A 22,457-nucleotide genomic window follows, 5' to 3' on the forward strand; every position below is an offset into this window, starting at 1 on the left:
CCCAATTGATCCAAGATAACCACTTCAAGGGGATTACCTTAGAGGAATCTGAGGAATTATGCTACGGGATCGAAGAATTCGGAATGAGACCAGGGATTTAAGAGTAGGAAACGAGAGAGTGTTTCGTCGGACGCGTGATTTGGGGAGGATTTGCGGCGCCAAGCGGCTTAAATGACGTTCTGATCTCAGATATCAGCCGTACGATCAGTGGGTCCTTGGATATTGGACGGTTGATTCCTCTATGCCGCTGTTCACGTGGTGGTTGTCTCATGGTTTAAAATACCAAGTGTTGCAGATGTTTTTCATAACACTGTTTCTGTTTTATGTTTTTAAAAGTATTTTTTGAACTCCAAGTTACTGAAACACCTTATGTGGATACAATCATAAAAAAAAATATTTATATTTAAATATTTATATAATTGACTCCAAATAATTAATAAGGTAGAGATGTAGGAAAATTTGTTGTTGTATTAATATATTATTATAAATACTTCAAAATTTATGTAACTAAGAGAGAGGATAATACGTGATGTAATTTCCATATCTGATATTAAATTATGTTATAAGCCAAAAAATAATTAATAAAGAACATATATTGCATAATTTTAATTATTAGATGGAGATCATTTTTGCACTCGCACTCTGGAATGCTGTGGGAGAAACATATATTTAAAGAAAAAGATCAAGGATTTTTCATCTCATTTTATCTAAATAATCTTCATGAATTTATGCATTATAAAGATTTGTAATGATAAGAATACTAACCCACATTTGTAATGATAAGCAATATAAGATTCCAACTTCCACCAAGTCTACTACAGTTTGATCACTTCAAATATCATATGATCAAAATAAAAAGTTACATTTGGAAACGAAGCTTTTTCAACAATTGTCTCGATTCGAAGACATGTCGAATGGATCAAATGAATAATCCAAGTCTGACCTCATCAAATCCATCTGAGAAAAGGCTTTATAATAGACTGATCTGAGCATTCATGAAAAGGAGTTTTTTCCATCTTAGACTGATCTGAGTATTGTGTTTACTAGCTGAGTAGATTCCAAACGAGAGGAATCTATTCAAGAGTTTGGTGGACATGGCTTGGCTTTTCCCTTTTCCCATGAAAGCTGTGTTTCTCCCACTCTTCTTGCCCTTCCTCGACAGTGGGTGCACCGAGCACGGGTAAGCTGTCGTCTGTCAAGCACCATGACTGCAGCAATTTACTTCATGAAACAAGGAAACAAGCCAACCTACCTTGTCTTCATGTGTTGGCATGTTTCTGTTGATCTTTCCATGTCGTTTCATGAAGAGAAGAAGAAAGTTAGGACTAGCTTTCTTGTCATCCTTCAGTTAAGTTTATGAATTACAAAAAATAACTTTAAATTTCATTCGGATCGGTACGTACCAAAGTCCAAACATGATCCGCCGCCGCTATATGGATCATTTCTTTCCAATACATCTGCCACGACCACCATGTATCCGAACATCTGCAGCACACACAGCCAATTACAAGAAGAAAACTAGGTGACAGCAGAACATGATCTTGTTGTGGGCAAAATCGAAGCAGAGTTGTATGGGCTCGGGGAAGAAGGTGGCTCCGTTTAAAATCTTGAAGACCAAAGCACACATCTATAAGAGGGAGTAAATGCCACCGTCTCGTTCATGGCGAAGACAATCCTGCACAGCTTGGATCGAAAAAAGAAACACCAAGATGTAAACCGAAACAAAAGTGCAGGGTGTGAAGGACTTACAGCAAGATCACTTCATAGTGTAAGCTAATAAATGCTGGTGAAGATAAACAGAAGCTCCAAACTTGCTGTTGGTGGGTGTGGCCTCTTTTCCCATTGTCTGGAAAACACTGATTCATATATCATCCTTTTGATCCCAAAGACCACCATGATCCCAAACTGACGAGTATATCTTCTCCATCTGCTCCAAAAAAGGAAAGCCCAGTGCACGAAGCCCGCACTCAGAAGGAAAAGCCAATGAGAAATTGATACAAGAAGTAATGTGCAAAAAAGAAGTAAAACACAAAGAGAATAACAATCATATAATCAAAACATGTAAAGACGAACAGTAAATATACAAATTAAGAACAAGGGAGAAAACCATCCTTCAATCTGATCTTTGCAAGCCAAAAGAGATTAGGAAACCCAACCATACAAGTAAACTCATCATCCCGACTGGAGCGTAAAGTCCTTTAAATCACAGAAACTGACCACAATTACTCATCCCTACACACACGATTACTCAATTCCTTCATGGCTTAGCAATGAACACCATCTTGACCCCTATCACCACAATAAGTACTGAAGACACCACAGACAATGACCAGCTAAGCTGAATATCCAATAGAAGAAAAGTCCCTTTGTAATCATCCAATGAATATATATATATATATATATATATATATATATATATATATATATATATATATATATATATATATATATATATATATATAACATGATCTTCAAAGAGAAAAAATAATGGAAGCATGTTTACGGCTTGATTAGGAACTGGCCGTAAACAAATAACAACTAAGGTGGATCATTCCACTGCATAGCAGCGAAATGTACAACAAACTTCAAGCAACACATTTATCAAATGACCACCTTGCAAGAATAATTAAACCTATTTAGAAACTTGGGGTTCTACTCTCACCATGAAAGGAACTATCTTCTTTTCTACTTTAACAACTACATACCATGTGTGTCACTACTCAAACAGAATAAAGGAAAATTAAACATCCACAACAAACTCAAGTGGTATGTGATAGACTTTATCATTGAAGTATGGAAATATACATAAGTTCAATAGAAATAGGACAAATACCCCATAGTCATTCCTTAGAACTTTCTGATTAAACATGCTGTAAAATGCTTATGACAAGATGAAACCATATTCTCGGGGCAAAAATTAGGGATCAATAATTGGAATAACAACATAACTACATAAAGAAAAGCCAATATTATGTGTGTTCACCACAATAAATTTAAGTTTCAATCTTAGTTATCCGCTTTAACCTTCCTACTAAATTTCCAGAAAGACTCCAATCCCAATCAGGGTGCAAGAATCAGCAAATTGTTGCATCATAACTAATCAGCAGAAATATTAAAAACACTAAGGACGCACTTCAAATTGACAGGTTTCCTTTCCATGGTACAGAATTATTAGTCAAAGGAAACCTAACCATGCATCCAGCTGCACACATGGTGTCACCACTTATTCAGGTCAACAGAAGATCATTAGCCCCAAAGTGAGGGGGGCGCATGCACACATGAACTTCATGTTCTTCTGGTCCAACTCGATGTTTTGGAACCATAATCTCAAGCAAAGCACCAGTTTCATCATAGTATGCTTCCAGGTTGGCATCTTCAGGGATACGTGTCGGTAGTGTTATTTCCCTTATAAATTCCCCTGGAGGACAATGCTCAGGGGAAGGGTCAGTTAGTTTGAAAGTCCTGTCATGCCTCTTTATGTAAGGCATTCGGGCAGTGCTGACACAAATTATCTTCAAAATTCCATGTGTAAGATTGTTCCTCCAAGAAACTTTCACTCTTTGTTGATCAGCAAATGGCAAGCTCACCATTATCAAGTACCCCTCATCATCTTCATATATTGTCTTTGCAGCAGTTACAGGTCCATATGCATGCTTCATAACACCAGTGAATTCGTTCAACCATGATGGCTCGACTTCGTGCATCTCCACATCTTGACCTCTTTCAGCATGGGGATTTGCAGGAAGGCAGAAATCCTCATGCATAACATGAGGGAAGAAATCCTTCCTGCGTTTACTGCAGACAGGACAAAGGTCCATCCCATCACCATTAGAATGATTTGACTGTGAAGATAAATTCAAACTCGAAACGATAAGTGACTTTTTAGGATGGGGATGCGAAATGTTCTTCAATGGAGGAGGCCTCTCAAGTTCAAATTCAGTGTTGGTTAGATTCCTCCACAACTCAAAATCACTGGCTTCAAGAGGGATTGAAAAATTAAGATCCCTGCCCGTGAGCTCCACCCACTTTTTGCGGTCCAACTCACAAACAACCATCAGATTAGGAGACCTGACGACCTCAATTCCGTGGACACATTGTGGATTCGACAGTCCCCGATACTGCTTGCGCTGCATCCTGTGGGACCGAACAAAACCCCTGTCAACACTGAATGGGAATTGTGGCTCACCAAGACGAGAGTGCCCATTCATATAGCTCCGCAGTTGCATCTTCCCAAGCGCATTCTCTGGCCTCTCTTTGAAAATCCACATGTACATGTTCTCCATGTCATGCTGAACCAAGAACACATCATGGCGAACATCAGACTTGTCAAAGCCATTAACCCCATTTTCATCCCAGATGACCTTTCCCTTGGATTTCTCCGAGAGAATGGGCTTGAAATAGAAGCTAAAGAAGAACCACGCCCCCCAAATGCTATCCCCTCGCTTGGTGCACTTGCGAGTAGTAGTGACCACCTTTGGGATGTGAAGGGTTGCCTCTGCATCATAGAGTTGAGGGCCAAGGCCAACATCCAGCATGTCACAAGGGTCTGAATTCCACGATTGCTGGGAAGGAGAACGTTCGGCCGAGAGGGGGAGGTTGATGTCCGGGGCACCAGAAAGGACAACCTGCGGCCGCTGGATCAAGAGCTCACGGTCGGAGTCCTCGTGTGACGAAGACAGTAAAAGGCCTCCAGATGGATCCATGGAGAGGAGCGTGGATGGGTGATGGTTTTCCATGGATAAGGTGGTGAGGAGATCTTCTCCCATCCTTGTTTCTTCTTTGTTTTCGCCCTAGAACCTCTGCAGTCACCTCCTCCTCCTCCTGCTATCTGATGGGTGGATTTCGAATTTTGCCGCAGTCAACGAACGCATGCCACAGACGCCACACGCAGATCCATTCCATATATCCCACCACCCGATTCCTAATGCACCAAGACAATGCCAGTAACCCCCGAACCCAACAAAACTTCACCTGCAGAAGCGAACAAAAGAAGAGTCTTTTTCGTTTCAGCAGTACGAAACCCCAACACGCTCAGAGACCAAGAACAAAATAGACGTGTATAAATTGAAAAAGATGAGATTTTTCTGATCGCTTTAGATCTGCAGCATTTAAATCCACTCAAATACAACCAAATCTCGCAGGTCAAAAGTTCTTTTCCATGATCTTTCTAAATGAAAGCGCCAGAAACTTGAATGGAAGAACGGGTATATGACAGAAAGATGATATTTTTACCGATTCTGAAGCGATGAAATCAGCGAAAACCCAAAGCACGACAGTGGAAACCGCACAAAAGATATCAAGCAGAACATCACCACAACAGCGGAGAAGGGGGAAGGGGGAAGGAACAAGGCCGAAGACCCGGAGCAAACGGATTGGGATCTCCTCAAGATTACCTTTTGGGATCAAGGGGAGATCGCTAGGGTTCCAATTCGAAGAAGATGAAGCCTCTCGTGAGCCTCAAATCCACCATGGCTCCCAAATTTAGGATAAGTTGGAGTTAACAGCGGAATTGGAAGGAGGAGTAGAGGGAAATCGGGAGAAAGCGGCCGAAGGCGGAGCGAAACGGTAACGTGCGCCGGTTAAAGAGCCGCCCTCAGGAAACGCCCTCCACCGGATGGTACCTACATCGGCCGTTAGTTGACGGTAACGGCGTTTTCTCTCTACTTACCGGATATATTATTTAAATCGCCTCAAACTTTTTTGCATATCACATTATTCCTCCATAGCCATTTAATCTTTCCACCGTCCATCATTATGAAAAATAAATAAAATTATCGATCTAGTAATTTTTAAAATATTTTTTTCTCTTTTTAGGTATTTTTTCAATGATGCCCCTCGTTTTTTTAAAAAAACTATTTATTTATTATTATTTTATTTTCTAATATTTTAAATACCTCGAACGATCGATAAGAAGTGGTTAGGCGAAGATAAGAAATATTTAGGATATTAAATAAAAATAAAAAAATTAAATAAGAATCATAAAAAATAAATATGTTTTTTATTTATTAAAAATAAAAAAAAATGAATTCTCGAACAAAAATGTTTTGCATTTTTCTTACAAAATACTCATACTTTAAAAAATATTATAGAATATTTTTAAAATAATTATTTTACTCTTATCGATCATCGCCCTTTACCCAATTTCACTAGTGTCTACTCTCTATGGTTATCCATGATTCTCACGGGAGGTCTTACCCTAATGTACCTTGCTAATGATCCTCTTAGAGGAAAGAGGAAAGGTTACGAGATTACATTTTCTTTTTTATAATACCTTTTTGATGATGGACTAACTCTCGAGTCGTATTTCCTAGATATAATGGTAGACATAATAACATGATTTAAGGCTCGAATATAGAAAAAAGTAAAGATAGGTCGATACTATTACGGAGAAAAGGGTACTAATAAATACGATCTTAGCAAAGACGATGGTCATTCGTGATAAAATAATTTTTTATATGATCAGAAATACTATGTAAGAATTTTTCAAGCACTCTAGAAAAAAGAAGTTGAAAGTTTTCTTTTTTATTTACCCATAAAAAAAATCCTATATATAATATGTATAATTTATTAACAATTATGATAAGGCGGACGCCATGTCCCTGTGACTTGTCTCCTTTCGTCTGTGATCATGAGGGCAACGTATCAGTGTGTGTGTGGGGGGTTTGGTAGCGGCCGACCTTATCAACAAGGGAACAAACATCTCATGCGTACGCTCTCCACCTGTAAAGTGGATTCGCGGAACAGAATAATAGCTTTACTCATTCCTTGGCCCGATGAGACGACCGAACGCGTCCCACGGTGATCTGCTGGTGTAGGTTTACGGATACGTTCATCCTCGCTACGGTTGACCTCCTCAGGAAATCAACGGGTCAAAATCCAAAGCAATTTTATTTTGACCAGGCAGCCACCGTTCATAAGTGTAGATTTAGGGGACAGCTGTAGCGGTGGGGACGGAAGGGTTCGTTGGGCCCCGCGTCACCGGGTGTCCTTGCGTGTACGTAAAGCGAGTGGAAGAATAATATTCTGGGCACTATTTTACGTGCGCTGTAGTGCTTTATAATGGTTATAAGTGGTTGGAGTCTTGGCTTTCATTATTAATCATATGACGTGTGTGATGTGTCATTGGCATTATTATCAATCGATTTTTGGTGTTTTTTATTATTATGATTTTTTATATTTTATTTGCATGTAATTCTTAGTTTTTCGTATTTGTTATGGTTAAACAGAAAACGAAGGTGCAGATTGAAATTTAAATTAATCATGAAAAATACTACAATATTTTAATGCATTGGGAAAACAAAAAGTTGTTCATGCAACCCAATTTCAAGGATCAGATGATCAAGCAAATTCATGTCTCCTACAAAAGAAAAAAATCAAAAACATTTTTTTCTTGATGGTTTTGCTTTGTTTTTTGTTTTTTCTTGCTCATATCTTCCATAATTTTGTTGTTTATAGTTTTCTGATTTTTTTGGCATTATTTGTATGAAATGTTATTGCATTTTATAAATCGCATAGTCCCATAAAAAGTTAAAATTTTAGTTTATGATCCCAAAAGCCACGTAATAAATTAATAGCAAATTTATTAATAAGCAGTGTTAAAATTGCCTTACTATCTATAAATTAATAGCAAATTTAGATATATTTGTACTCTAAATTATTTTTTTGTATCAGTTTCTCTAAATTTAACTCTAGCATATATTTTTGTAAAGTTTAAAATTTTCAGATAAATCATTAGCATAGTAATATTAAAACTATAATTCTAATATGTAGCAGTTAAATTGATTTGAGGTCAGTAACTAAAGATTTAAATGTTTGAGGGAGTTAAATTGATTTGAGGTCAGTGACTAAAGATTTAAATGTTTGAGGGATATATGTGTCTGAGAATAAAATTTTCGAGATGATGTATAATATTATAATTTAAAGTAGCAAAAATATTATAATCATAATTTGAAAGGATAAATGTGTGAAACCCCATAAATTAATTGATTCTCATGATAAAGAACTATCTTAAAAGTACTATCTTAAAAGTACAAAAATAATAAAGAACTTAAAGGTGAATGTTCTATCTTTCTAGTAAAATATTTTTTTAGATATATTTTACCATGAAGCTCATTATTTACTAATACCAAGATTAATTATTATTTATTTATAATTTTACTTTCCATATCAATTTTAATTTGAGCATCGAAAGAATCGAGATGAGCTCATCCAACTATAGCTTTCTTACAAGTCGACTGCTCGATAAATACTCGAACTATCTTATCGTTCGTTTTGAAACTATTATGCATGCGCCTCAAAACTAAGTTAGACTAACAGGAACGTCACTAATAATTACACTATCATCAAGTAAAAAAGAAAACTTCTTATGTTTATTTATCATCTAAATTTTTGGCGTGTAAATTTTTGTTGATTTTTGAAAGAAAAAAGTGTTTTTCATTTATGAAAAATATATAAAAAAAGAAAACTTTGGCTCAGATAGTTCATCATAAGAAACTGAAGTCTTCGGAGGAAGCAGCAGCCGAGATGTTATCGGCCACCGTCAGTCAGTGCTCCCATGCGTTCCATTGCAGAAGCTTCCCCGTCGCCCTACATCCGATAGATGTCGGAGGGGGAGGATCTGTGTCGAGCTCCCGTAGGCACCACATGATGGGGATAAAAAGATGAATAACCTTTGTATAGGAACGAATACTAGAAGACCAAAATACGCAGCGGAATAAAATGGAAACACAATCAAACAGAACACCAAGATATACGTGGAAAACCCCTTCAATGTGAAGGGTAAAAACCACGGGGCAAACTAGAGATAATCCACTATGAGAATAATGAATATACAAATCTCAATCTCTTGCCCAAAACCCTAGCAACAACCACAAGAGAATAACTGGGATACAAGGATCACGTCACTGCCCACAATATCTAAAACCTCCCCAAGTAACCACAGCAAGAGTCTACTGTAGATTTGATCTAACCTGAGATGAGAACACTGCTAGATGATTGTGAACAGTCTCTCTGCGTTGTCCTTGTCTTCTTCCCTTTCTTTCTCTTCCTTTTCTGCCTTGATCTCCTTCTTCTCTTTGGAATCCCGTGGCCCCAAAGATCTGCCTCGTTGCTGCCTTTTTATAGCCTTAATCTGCCTCTAAAACGCAGCCACCACACCTCCCTAATCTTAATTAGGGTTAGGTTAAGAGGGGGTGTGGGCTGTGGGCTGATAAAGCCCACATGGGCTGAATATGGGCCATCAGCCCAACAACCTCCCCCTTTAGCCCATAAGGGAGGCTATCCCATGACTCCTCAATGTGAAGCCATGCCGACCAACTGTCGGCATATCTCCTGTCTTTCTTTTAGTAAGGTCTTCGTCAACATGTCTGCTCCGTTGTCATCTGTATGAATTTTCTGAAGTTGCAACTGCTTCTCTTCAAATACATTTCGAATCCAGTGGTATCTGACATCTATATGCTTTGACTTGGAATGAAACATTGGGTTCTTACACAAATGGATGGCACTCTGGCTGTCACAATGCACCACATAATTTTCCTGTTTCAGCCCCAATTCTTGTAAGAATTCTTTCATCCATAACATTTCTTTGCATACCTCTGTAGCAGCAATATATTCTGCTTCTATGGTGGAGAGAGCAATACACCTTTGTAACCTGGATTGTCATGACACAGCTCCCCCTGCAAAAGTAAGTACATAACCTGAAGTGGACTTCCTCGTATCTATATCTCTTGCCATATCTGCATCTGTGTAACCTGTCAACACAGGTGGTCCACCTCCAAAGCTTAAACAAACCTTAGAGCTCCCTCTGAGATATCTAAAAATCCACTTCACTGCTGCCCAGTGCTCTTTGCTTGGATTTGCAAGAAATCTGCTAGTAACACCCACTGCATATGCGATGTCCGGCCTTGTACATACCATTGCATACATTAAACTTCCAACTGCTGAAGCATAAGGAACCTTTTGCATTTTCTCCTTCTCCTCATCACTTGACGGACTCTGTTCTGAGCACAACTTGAAGTGACCTGCAAGAGGAGAACCAACTGGCTTAGCATTGCTCATACTGAATCTTTCCAATACCTTCTCGATGTATTTCTCCTGTGACAACCAAATCTTCTTGTTTTTCCTGTCACGAGAAATCTGCATGCCTAGTATTTGCTTTGCTGGCCCCATGTCCTTCATTGCAAAAGACTCACTCATTTCCTTCTTTAACCTGTCAATTTTAGACATATCTTTCCCAAGAATAAGCATGTCATCAACATAAAGTAAGAGAATAATAAAATCCTCACCAAACCATTTGATGTACACACAATGATCTGAAGCCGTTCTTTTGTATCCATTTTCTGTCATAAATGAATCAAACTTTCTGTACCACTGTCTTGGAGCTTGCTTTAGCCCATACAAGCTCTTCTTCAACTTACAGACAAAATTATCTTTACCTTTGACTTTGAAGCCTTCTGGTTGCTCCATATAAATTTTCTCCTCCAAATCACCATGAAGGAAAGCTGTCTTCACATCTAACTGCTCAACCTCCAAGTCCTGGCTAGCAGCAATACCAAGAGCAACACGAATAGAAGACATTTTAACAACAGGAGAAAATATCTCTTCAAAGTCAATACCTTTCTTTTGACCAAAGCCTTTCACAACCAATCTAGCTTTGTACTTTGGTTGAGAACAATATTCTTGAGTCTTCAACCTAAAAACTCACTTGTTCTTCAAGGCCTTCATTCCATTTGGTAGCAGCACCAAATCATAAGTGTGGTTCTTCTGAAGAGCATCCATCTCTTCCTGCATAGCAGCTAACCACTTCTCTTTCTGCTCACTCTCAACTGCTTCCTGGTAACTCTCTGGTTCACCTGCATCAGTAAGCATCACATACTCATCTGTAGAGTATCTTCTGGAAGGTTGACGTTGTCTAGAAGATCTTCTCAACTGAGGTTCTGCGGGAACTTGCTCTCCTACTTCTTCTTGCTCAACATGTCCTACAGGTAGATCAATATCAGGTTCTACACCATCTTCCTGCATATCTCCCCCATCACCCTGATATACTGGAGGAGTAACTGGGTCACAATCTGCTAATCCTTCTGCAGAAGTCTTGGTTGGTGCCTTCTTCTTCAAATCCTCAAAGGTTTGATCCTCAAAGAAGATCACATCTCTGCTCCTGAACACCTTCTGCTTTTCTGGATCCCAAAGCCTGTAACCAAACTGATCATGTGAGTAACCAAGAAAAATACATTCTTTAGACTTACCATCCAGCTTGGACCTCTCATTATCTGGAACATGTGCAAATGCACGACAACCAAACACTTTCAAATGCCTGTAGGAAACATCTTTCCCTGACCATACATGCTTGCAACATCACCATCTAGGGCTGTACATGGTGATAAGTTGATCACATCAACTGCAGTCCTCAAAGCCTCATCCCAAAACCTTTTGGGTAGCTTGGCCTGTGAAAGCATACATCTGATCTTTTCCATGATGGTGCGGTTCATCCTCTCTACAATTGCATTATGCTGAGGTGTACTAGGAACTGTCATCTCATGTTGGATTCCATGTGACCTGCAATAGTCATTAAACAATCCTGTATACTCACCACCATTATCTGATCTTATGCATTTCACTTTCCTTTCTGTCTCCCTTTCAACCCTGGCATGAAACTCTTTAAAGACATTAATAACCTGATCTTTGGTCTTCAAAGCATAGGCCCAAACTTTCCTAGAAAAATCATCTATAAAAGTGACAAAATAAAGTGCACCACTTATACCAAGAACATCAACAGATCCACCAGGAGTTTTTGTCCTCAAAGGACCACATACATCTGTATAAACACGGTCTAAGGCATGCATTTTTCTAGACAAAGCAGCACTAGCAAATGAAACTCTATGTTGTTTACCAGCTAAACAATCAATACAAGGGTTCAGATGTATACCTTTGAGATCTGGTAATACCTCTCTCTTGGAAAGAGCTTGCAGCCCCTTCTCGCTCATGTGTCCCAATCGCTTATGCCACAACTCCATACTGAAGTCTTTCTCTGTAGCATTTAACTGCTCACCATAAGCTTTAGCCTGCAACCTATACAAAGTATGACATTTCTTTCCATTAGCTATAACAAGAGAACCCTTACTGAGTTTCCATTGCCCTCTGTGAAATCTGCTTTCATAGTCTTCATCATCTAGTCTTCCAACTGAAATTAAATTCAGCCTCAAGTCAACCACATGTCTCACATCCTTAAGTACCAACTTGCAGCCAAGGTTGGTCTTTAAATGGATATCACCCATGCCAATGATGTCTGCTGTGCCATAGTTGCCCATCTTGACAACACCAAAGTTTCCAGACCTGTATGTAGCAAAAAACTCCCTCCGAGGTGTAGCATGATAAGAAGCACCTGTGTCAATCACCCACTCAAGATCCTGACACACACAAGAAAAAATATCATCAGAAGGAGACAAAATCAAATAATCACCACCCTGCACTGTAGTTGTAGTATTATCCTTTGACTCTGTAGACTCCACTTCTTTTCCCTTTTTCTTGTTCTTCTTAGGTTGCTTACATTGATTCTTGTAATGTCCTTTCTCATCACAGTTATAGCAAACAATATCTTTTCTTGATCTTGACTTGCTTCTACCCATACGTGAACTGTTTCTGGACTTTGACCTTCCTCTGTTCTCTGAGATAAGTGACTGTGAATCATTCTGAGATGTTGCTGAACTCTTTCTTCTCAACTCCTCATTCAACAAACTGCTTGTTACTTGACTCATAGTGACAATACCATCTGACGCAGAATTACTGAGGGAAACCACCAGTGTCTCCCAACTTTCTGGTAATGAACTGAGAAGTAACAATGCCTGCAACTCATCATCAAGAGACATTTTCATAGAGGATAACTGGTTAGTAATACTCTGCATTTCATTCAAATGCTCAGCAATAGAAGCACCTTCTCTATATTTTAGGTTCACAAGTTTTCTGATCAAAAAAGCTTTGTTGCCAGCTGTTTTTCTTTCATAGAGACTTTCCAATTTTTTCCAAAGAGAATATGCAGAAATTTCAGTAGAAACATGGTGAAATACACTATCATCAAGCCACTGTCTAATAAACCCAATTGTTTTTCGATCTAACCTCTTCCACTCATCATCTGTCATAGTTGTAGGTTTTGCATTATCCCCCTGCAAAGGTCCATACAAATCTTTGCAATAGAAATATTACTGGCCTCCATGTTCAAATACAAAAATTAAATCACCAAAACCCTGCTCTGATACCAGTTGATGGGGATAAAAAGAGGAATAACCTTTGTATAGGAACGAATACTAGAAGACCAAAATACGCAGCGGAATAAAATGGAAACACAATCAAACAGAACACCAAGATATATGTGGAAAACCCCTTCAATGTGAAGGGTAAAAACCATGGGGCAAACTAGAGATAATCCACTATGAGAATAATGAATATACAAATCTCAATCTCTTGCCCAAAACCCTAGCAACAACCACAAGAGAATAACTGGGATACAAGGATCACGTCACTGCCCACAATATCTAAAACCTCCCCAAGTAATCACAGCAAGAGTCTACTGTAGATTTGATCTAACCTGAGATGAGAACACTGCTAGATGATTGTGAACAGTCTCTCTGCGTTGTCCTTGTCTTCTTCCCTTTCTTTCTCTTCCTTTTCTGCCTTGATCTCCTTCTTCTCTTTGGAATCCCGTGGCCCCAAAGATCTGCCTCGTTGCTGTCTTTTTATAGCCTTAATCTGCCTATAAAACGCAGCCACCACACCTCCCTAATCTTAATTAGGGTTAGGTTAAGAAGGGGTGTGGGCTGTGGGCTGATAAAATCTACATGGACTGAATATGGGCCATCAGCCCAACACCACATTCATGTTGCTTTACTGCACCATTCGCCAGCAGGAGATGAAGGAATGGTGCAGCAATCCTCGAGTTTGGCGGCATCTCTCTCTCTCTCTCTCTCTCTCTCTCCAGACTGCAACAGATGTTGGATTATGGCTGCTGATACTGAGAAGCTTCTCTGTATCGAGTTATCGCCTTAGTAGGTGAGGGTTGAGATTACAATATAAATTATCTTTATTTATTGTTAGTAGAATATAGAGTTTATCTGACCTCTTCATTCATTATTAGAAAAATATATTAGTAGATATCATCGAGTATATCAATTTGAGATTATCATAATAATAATATATGTTTTGTATTCACTTTATTCGAGATTTTTTAGTATTTGAGAATATATTTATGAGGTTCTCACTGAACTTATTTTGTTGATATATCTAGTTTTTGGTTTAAACAATAATCTTCTAACTATACTAAATCTTATTGTAAAAGAAAATTGATATGTAACATCTTTATGGTATATTAAAAACATGTAGGCACCATGAGCCTATCATCGGTATCTAGCTATATCAGTTGAAAATTCTTTGATAAGTAGATCGAGTATTTAAGAATTGTGTGTTACCATAACTTGATAGCCGATCTTTTTCGATTAGAGTTTTGAGAATTCGATACTATATTGGATATTCATGGATTTTAGTGTATCATGCTAATAATATTGTTGATTGAACTTATTTGATTACCTTCACTTGATCAATATCCTTTTAATTCACTATAATTTTAGAAGAATTCCTTTTGCTTATATTGACACTAAATGGTTAAAGATAATTAACAAAGAAAGAAATGTCAATTGTTTTTTCCCTTATCTTAGAAAAAAGAATGAGAAAACTAAAGTTAGATAATAACCTTGTTCTAAGATATTTCCTTATATATTATTTAAGAGATTTGCTTGGATTATCCTAGAATAGGTAAATTGAATTTATTATTGAACTAGAAGAGCTAAAGAAACATTAACCTAGTGTATCCCAATAGGGATGCACCTGTTATGTTCATGGAAGAAAGATGAGTGACCGAGATATATCTTAACTCTAGACAATACAACTAAGAGATTATAAAGAATAAATATATGTTTTCTAATAAAAATAATTTGTCCGATCAAAGTGCATTCAAAGATTGATTTGAGTTCTAAATTTTTTAAGAAAATAATTTTCTAATAGTATCTTTTGGATTAACTAAAATATAGGTTGCCTTAATGAATATCAGAACTTCCATTCGTATCGAGAAAAAATTATTATCATATATATAGATGATATTCAAATATAATTCAAGAGTAAAATGAAATATGAATATCATCTTACATAGCTCATAAAGTTCTAAGATAAAGAAAAAAAATATGTCAAATTGAGTAAGTGTAACTTTTAGTTTAATGACCTTACGCGTGTTAGGCGATTGAGTCTTTTTATTGCTCCATAAAAAAATTAAAATTATATTAAATTAAAAATAATTACGTTATAACAAAGGTTAGGAATATGTCTTTAAATGTTCAAAATGAAGGTCAAGCACTAAAGACTTATTAGTAAATCTCAAAAAACATCAATCCTTAAATAAAGGTGGGAGTAGGTTAATGTAAAATAAATAGATAATAAAATTTGGATGATTATGGATCCTCTAACTAAGCCTATCAATTTTCTTCATGTTAATAAGAGTTAATTAATTAACAAGCTAATAGATTTATATGTTAGATAGATCATATTATATTAGGTAGAGATTTTATTTTAGGGAAGTTTGTAAAATGTTTTGGGCATACGGTAAAGAGATAATATAACTTTTTCAAACTTGAACTAATAACTAGACTAGACAATATTGACGAGATTTTTATAAGAACATATGTCTTATTTAGACGGAGAAAGAAAGCTTTTTGGACCATATATAATTCAAAATGATGCTTATGTTGTCCAAAGAATCTATTAGACTATTAACAACACGAAAAAAGAGATAAAATAATCGATAGAGAAGGGATTCTCTAACAAGAGGGGTTATGAGATTCGATAAAATGATAATTTAACTCTTAGATTTATAGGCCTTGTTAAAATCTTGCATAACATCATATTTGTGTCTTGCATAGCTCTACCACCAACTACTAAGCATACATGATGAATTTTATTTCATGATGCTCGAAAATCATCAAATGTTCTTGAAAGAAGTGTGTCTTGAAAAATATAAGTTTATATTATTAGTAAATATTTGCTTGAAGCAATATCAAGCGAAAAGTATGTCAAGGAATAATATCCATATTTTTTTTCCTTGAGATAATTCAAATTTGAGTACCAAATTACTAAAGATAGAAAGAAATATAATCACTAAAATTTTATTCCCCAATTCTTAAATTAAAATTTTCTATAGTTAAAACCCTATCTTAATATTTTTACTTTATTTCCTTACATGTGTAAAAGAAAAATCAGCTAACAATTAAAATCTATTGCCGATTATGTGCTAGCAAGTTAGGAATAAAAATATAAATTTAAAATAAGATAATATAAAAAATTAAAATTTAATTTGTACTCTCGAAGCGAACTTCGTCCTCTCCTATTTAATGATGGGCAAATCCAAATTTCGTTCATCAATCGGCGCATTAGTGAGGGGCATCCAAAGGAAGGTGGACCAATGTGATGGAGAAGGGTAATTTCATATCTCTCATTTATTGTTTTTAGATTATTTAATTTATAATTTTATTTGTTTATGAATTTTGATAATTTGATTCATAATTTTTAGTATTCTTTTTTGTTATTTATATATGATTTCTAATATAATTCCGTGAGATTCATGCAACTAAATTTATATTTATAATATTTCATCATAGTATGTTTAGAATTTTTTTGTGTTTTTTTTTTAAGTTATTATTAAAATAATTCTTATATTTAGATACTGTAATTTTTTTGTTTATAATTACATGTTGATTTAAATTTTTATTAAAAAAAATAGATTGAAATCATACTACAAGAGATTCTGATCTATTTCGATCGAGTTTGACTTAGTGAGACTAGTCAATCGAATTAGATCGAACCCAACCCACTCAATCATTGGCTGGATTTGGACCATAGTCCCTATGGCTCGACGGGTTGGTGTGGCTCAGTTAGCTCCCTTGCAGTCTAACCAGTGATCCCCCACGGATCACTTGCAGTCCCTTGTGACCTGCTTTGTGAAGTGATCGAATCAAATCAATTCAGTTCAATCTATCTGAGGTGATTCTGGTTGGGTTCCAATCAGTACAATCAAATTTGGATCAATCTAGATTCAATTAGGTCAATTCAATTATTAAAGCTTGTTCGTGCCGCTATATTCTACGTATCCAACAGCGTGTCGATCGCTAGTGGGCCACAGGTGGGCTTCTTCGGGCCCAATTTGGCTCGAACTCCGCACGTGATGTCCTCCCGCTTGCGACCTAATCGGTCCCGATCGATCGATTTGGTTGGTGGGACGTCGTGGGACCCACTATCGATCGATTTGGTCGGTGGGACGTAGTGGGGCACACGATCGATCGTTGAAACCCAATGGGAAGCTTCGTTTCCCTACTAGACTGCATAGCCGACCAACCAAATCAAATCATCGGCATCCTCTGATGCCGTCTCTTTTCCGGCAATGGGCGAACGACAGGTTTACCTCCGATTTGGGTGATATTCTAATCTAATGGGAAACGACATCCTCCGCCCTTCTCCAGCCAAAGTGAGGCGCTGTCGGAGACGACGAAGTCGTCAACCAAGCTCCAAGGCGCCACTGTGTTGCACCACTGGCTCTCCGTGATGCTTCCCGTCGTGGTTAGCGGCTTTCTCAGGTAAACCTGGGAACAGCATCCCCGCATGTTCTCGGGGAATATCGTCGGGTGTTTGGAGCTATGGAGGCCAAAGCAGTGTTTGATGTGTCTCGAAATATGATTGTGGTGGCAAATGTTTGACCTGGATGTTCTTTCACTGGTCAAATGGTTCTTGGGACCCGGGAGCAGGGTTTTGGAGTCTGTCGCCGTAAGATCTTTGTTCTCAATGATTGGCCTCAGAATGTGATGTTGATGGCAAAGGTGTAATCTTTTTTCGTAGTCTTGTTTGTTTGTGTTGATCCGTGGGGCGAGAAAGAGATGTTGGTACTCTGATTCCTTTCCTGTTCCGTTTGGAGTTGTTTGGAGGCTCATTCTGTGCTTCGCATACTTGCTTGCTAATAATTCTTTGTTCGATTCATTCGTAAGTGGTTGTTGGTTCGAAGGAAGTGAAGGCGATTCTGGGGATGTTCTCTGTCATGATATGCAGAGAAGGAGATGAAACCTTTGGGTCGTTTGGGCGTCGGATTGACTCTAGTCTCAGGCTACATCTTCTTGGTTCTTGTTGCAGAGTATTACTTTTCTTTCTGAGGAAGAAGAGAAGAACCAACAGAGACGTGGAAGCCAACTACGCTGGCCTTGCCATGGCGTTCCCCAGTCTTTGCTGCTGGAAGGGACAGTCTGACGAGAGCTACACAGTTCTCGAACCTCAACAAGTCTCCATTTCGTCGAACGGAGCAGCTTACTCTGACGACGAGCGGCGCCACCTCCGATCCAACTCCACTAAGGATATGTTTGCGATGCCATTTGGAGGAGAAGACACAGAGGACGCAGAGCTCTGGTGCTATGCAGGTCCTTCGAGGCTTCTCTTCACCATCATAGAGGAGGAGGAGGAAGACTTGGAGACCGAGGATGGGGAATCCACAGTGGGGGAGAACACCGAACGTTCCGCAGAGAGGACCTTGAGAAATATGCTAGAGATGTCGCAGGAAGATGATTCGACTTTGATGCCGTCTTCTCCACCTCCGACGCTCAAGTTCCTCATGGACGCAGAGGAAAAGCACTACAAGAAGATGCTAATGGACAAAGCGCTAAAGGTTCAAAGAAGCTGTAACCTTAACGAAAGCAGGGAGAAGAAGGAAGCTTCTGTTGCTCCTCATCCTCCCGTTGCTGCCTCCTCCCCCACAGGCACACGGTCACAGTTACAAGGACAGATGATTAGTCCATCACCTTCTTCTCCCTTAAACATCACAAGTGCGAATGAGAAACCACGTCCCATTTCCGATTGATCTCTGTAAAGTTGGTGAAGATGAATACAAATCTATCCTTGACATCGTTCCAGATGTGCAGTGAAGCTGTTTGTTCATGTTGTCTTCTTGTTTTTGTTCAGTGCTTCTCCTTCAGCTTCAGCATCATCATCATCTTTCTTACACCCCTCCATCTTGAGGTGGCCGCAATTACAAGACATGAGAAAGCTGATATCAATATTCTCCAACAAGCAAAAAGCTGCATCTTTGTCATCTTGTTGAACGCTGATGATATTAGTGCAATGTTCTGAGAGATGATTAGTGTATCTTGAGAGAAGTGACAACCTTGGAAGAGTCGGACATGATGACCACCATGTCTTGGCCTCTGTGTAAACAACAAACATATATGATATGATGAGGGAACAATGTGGTGACCAACCCAAAGCTTATTTTTATGCACTAACAATGATTCATGGGTTTGACTTAGGTTAGGACATGGATGTTCCATCAGATCAATTGATCGACTCCAAGCATTATCTAGTGTGCCCTCAGTGTATCGTCCCTGTTCCTCCATGGCTGCATGCTCAAGCCTGTAGAGCAGAGAGGCTGTGTGAGGCCTGTGAGAGTAGACAGTAGAGAGCATGTGAACCATGAAGATGATGGCCATGGTGTGCACATGGAACAAGATTCTGGCTGTGCTCACCACAGCATCTGTCGTTTCTTGCAGCGCACAGGATGAGGTACCATCAACTCGATACTCTTCCCCAGAACATGGCTCGGTTGACTGTTCTGATTGGAAGAAAACTCTGTAATCTCATGTTCTGATCACTGAGTACCCGGTGGCTCGAACACGATCTGATGGAGTCCAGCTTCAGAATGCTCGGAAAGAGAGCTCACCGAACGGCGAAGACTGGCCATCCCACCACCATTACAGCAGCAGCAGCAGCTGCACACCGACTGGTCCTCCTGCTGAACTCCACAGGTCATGAAGCAGTAAAGTAGCTTTTTCTTCCTCTTCGTGACAAGAAGACAATTTCCTTTTCAGGTGAATAGGGGCCTTTGTTACGATACGAGGGTTAACAAAGTGGGAATTGGAATTGTACTAATTGGGGGGATTTCCCACTCATTTAATTGAAAAAATTAACATAGCTGAGAATTTAGGATTTGTTGTCGTCGTTATTGTATAATAAAAAAGATAAATTCCTCATGCACAGTCTCAATTTTTTTTTTGTAAATAAATTTTTTTTATTTACTCCGATATAACGTATTTTATATTAAAAAAGATGAGATTATCTATGGTCAATATCTCTGTCCTATCATTCCGCTATGACCACCATCGTTCCTCACCATTGTCTATCATCTTTACTCCATAATGAGATTTTGTCGATCTTATCGTCGTCTACCGAAACTGTTTCGTATTTGTCCCATTGTCAATCTTGATGAAGGAGAAAAAGGTGATCATAATAGGGTTTCCTCTCTCTCTTTCTCTTGCATACGACCCATTGCTCTAGTTATTGCCAATGTTTACTTCCTGAACTGTTTTACAAACCTAATAGAGTGATAGTGACGAGTGTGCTCCTTCAGCGTAAGAGGGCTTAGAATCCAGGATATAGGGTAATAAGGATGACAAAGTTGATAATGAGTAGGTAGGGTGATGAGGACGGTAAAATTTACGATGAGGATGATAGGGCAATAAGGTCAATGATAGGGATGATGAGCCTTAGGTACATCAACAGTAACAAATGAAGATAAGTTGGAAAGCAAAAATGATGGGATAAAAATGAAATCACGTTATCACATAGGTGATGATTAACTGGTGAATATCAACGGTAATTGTGCCTTTTAGAATGGGCGCTCTACAAGCAAATTTTTTTTTTTTTAGAATTTTATTTTAATAAAAATTCATATAATATATTGGAGTAATAGGACAGCAAAATAAATAAATAAACGAGAAGATGACATCAATAGTGATTAATGAGACAGGCCGTAGCAAACGGCTAAATCACCAATTCAAAATTCAAATAAAGCAACACGACCAGCTTCTTGACCCTTTTCTCCACCGAAGCCATGTTTGCTTCTGCTGCTGCTGCTACCATCACCATGGACGCTCCTTTCTTCCATGAGCTACGAAAGCAGGCTTCCTACTTCCTCAAGCAAAAGATCCAGACAGCGCGATTGGCTCTCACCGACGTCACTCCCGCTCAACTGTAAGCTCGTCTTGTGTCCCCCCGCCATCGACATGAATCTCTTTCTCATGCTGAATCCATGCTCGATCGGTCACGCAGACTGACTGAGGAAGCTACCAACGCGAGCTCGTCGGCGCCGGACGCCAAGACCATGCGCTGCATATCGCGGGCGGCCTTCGAGATCGACGACTACTGGAGAATCGTGGAGATTTTGCACAAAAGGTTTGGTTTTCGCTTCAGCGCTTCATCGACAGGCGCAGTCTGATCCTTCTGATGCCATCCATGCTGGTTTACCAGGTTCGACAAGCTCGACAGGCGGCAGTGGAGAGAGCCTTACAAGGCTCTGATACTTCTCGAGTATCTCCTCACCCACGGACCTGGGAGCATCGCGGATGAGTTCCAGAGCGATACAGAAGCTATACGAGATCTCGGTAACATCGAGTACATCGATGAACGGGGGTTAGCACTTATGATCCCGGTACATGTAGTCGTGCTCTGTTGGTGTTCGATCCTCTGTTTGCCTCAGCTTCGGTGGTTTCTTCACAGGTTCGATTGGGGCGTGGCTGCGAGAGAGAAAACAGTGAGGGTCCTGAAGCTGCTGGAGAAAGGGCCACATCTCAAGGAAGAGCGCGAGCGGGCGAGAAAGATCTCTCGTGGGATTCAAGGATTCGGTAGCTTCAACCTGAGTTGGTCATCAACCGCTGTTCATCGACCTGAGTTGGTAGATTCAAGGGTTCTTGATGCAATCGTCAACAGCGAAAAGGAGAACTCGAAGCGCGATGCAGGGATCGATCGACAGATAAGGAGAGCGGCAGGAACAGCAAGAAGAAGACCCCTACAAGAGAACTCAGGCTACAAGAATTTGGCAACCGAGGGAACTGCAAGTCCGGCTACAACAAAGATGCATCTTCCAGAGGAATCAAAGCCACTGCTACATTACTGACGAAGGGAGATTTAATTCCTCAAAGATCTCTCTTTTGATGATTTCCAGAATCACAACTTGGATCACCTGCTCAAGAGTTGACAGAAGCTTCTACTGCGGGGTTTTTGATGTCATGTTTCCTGATCAATCCAGTCTCAACATCCTTTGTTCAAAAGAGTCACATACTCTCAATGTGCTTGAGAAAGGCATGATGTTGACTTCTTGTCTGCAACTTTTCCTTCATATTTGCATGTTTACTTCTAGTCTTTGCATTAGGTGGAGTCCTCTTTTGACAGCTCTAATTTATGAGCATATGTTGCATTGATGATTGAATATATGAATTGCGAGATTCTTTTCTGTGCTTTGATTCATGTATCATCATAAACCCTGATTTGAAGAAGAAAGAGGATGCCTTCACCTTCCAACATAATATGCAGTATACGGTAGAAATCTCTACTTTGGA

At 39.0% G+C, this 22,457-nt stretch overlaps 2 protein-coding genes across 4 annotated transcripts; one reads left to right on the forward strand and one right to left on the reverse strand.

Moving 5' to 3' along the window:
- Window positions 1-749: 749 nt before the first annotated feature.
- Window positions 750-5,560, reverse strand: LOC135678592 (uncharacterized). 3 transcript variants are annotated; one of them, XR_010515016.1, is made up of 4 exons: window positions 5,394-5,560; window positions 3,192-4,971; window positions 1,404-1,927; window positions 750-1,285 (listed from the first exon to the last, which is right to left on the reverse strand). XR_010515016.1 is itself a non-coding variant. In XM_065191552.1 (2 exons), the coding sequence occupies exon 2, from the start codon at window positions 4,764-4,766 to the stop codon at window positions 3,228-3,230; it is 1,539 nt and encodes a 512-aa protein (XP_065047624.1). In that variant the 5' UTR covers window positions 4,767-4,971; window positions 5,394-5,560; the 3' UTR covers window positions 3,067-3,227. The 3 variants fall into 3 exon arrangements, 1 of the variants encoding a protein (XP_065047624.1); XR_010515015.1 differs by having other exon boundaries at window positions 3,134-4,971; XM_065191552.1 differs by lacking the exons at window positions 750-1,285; window positions 1,404-1,927 and having other exon boundaries at window positions 3,067-4,971.
- Window positions 5,561-20,924: 15,364 nt separating this feature from the next.
- On the forward strand, window positions 20,925-22,351 carry LOC135679898 (epsin-3-like). The gene is made up of 4 exons (XM_065193883.1): window positions 20,925-21,093; window positions 21,172-21,294; window positions 21,370-21,531; window positions 21,619-22,351. The coding sequence occupies exons 1-4, from the start codon at window positions 20,954-20,956 to the stop codon at window positions 22,013-22,015; spliced, it is 822 nt and encodes a 273-aa protein (XP_065049955.1). The 5' UTR covers window positions 20,925-20,953; the 3' UTR covers window positions 22,016-22,351.
- Window positions 22,352-22,457: the final 106 nt, after the last annotated feature.

Source organism: Musa acuminata, chromosome BXJ1-7, assembly GCF_036884655.1.
Source record: "Musa acuminata AAA Group cultivar baxijiao chromosome BXJ1-7, Cavendish_Baxijiao_AAA, whole genome shotgun sequence".
Taxonomy (NCBI): Eukaryota; Viridiplantae; Streptophyta; class Magnoliopsida; order Zingiberales; family Musaceae; genus Musa; species Musa acuminata.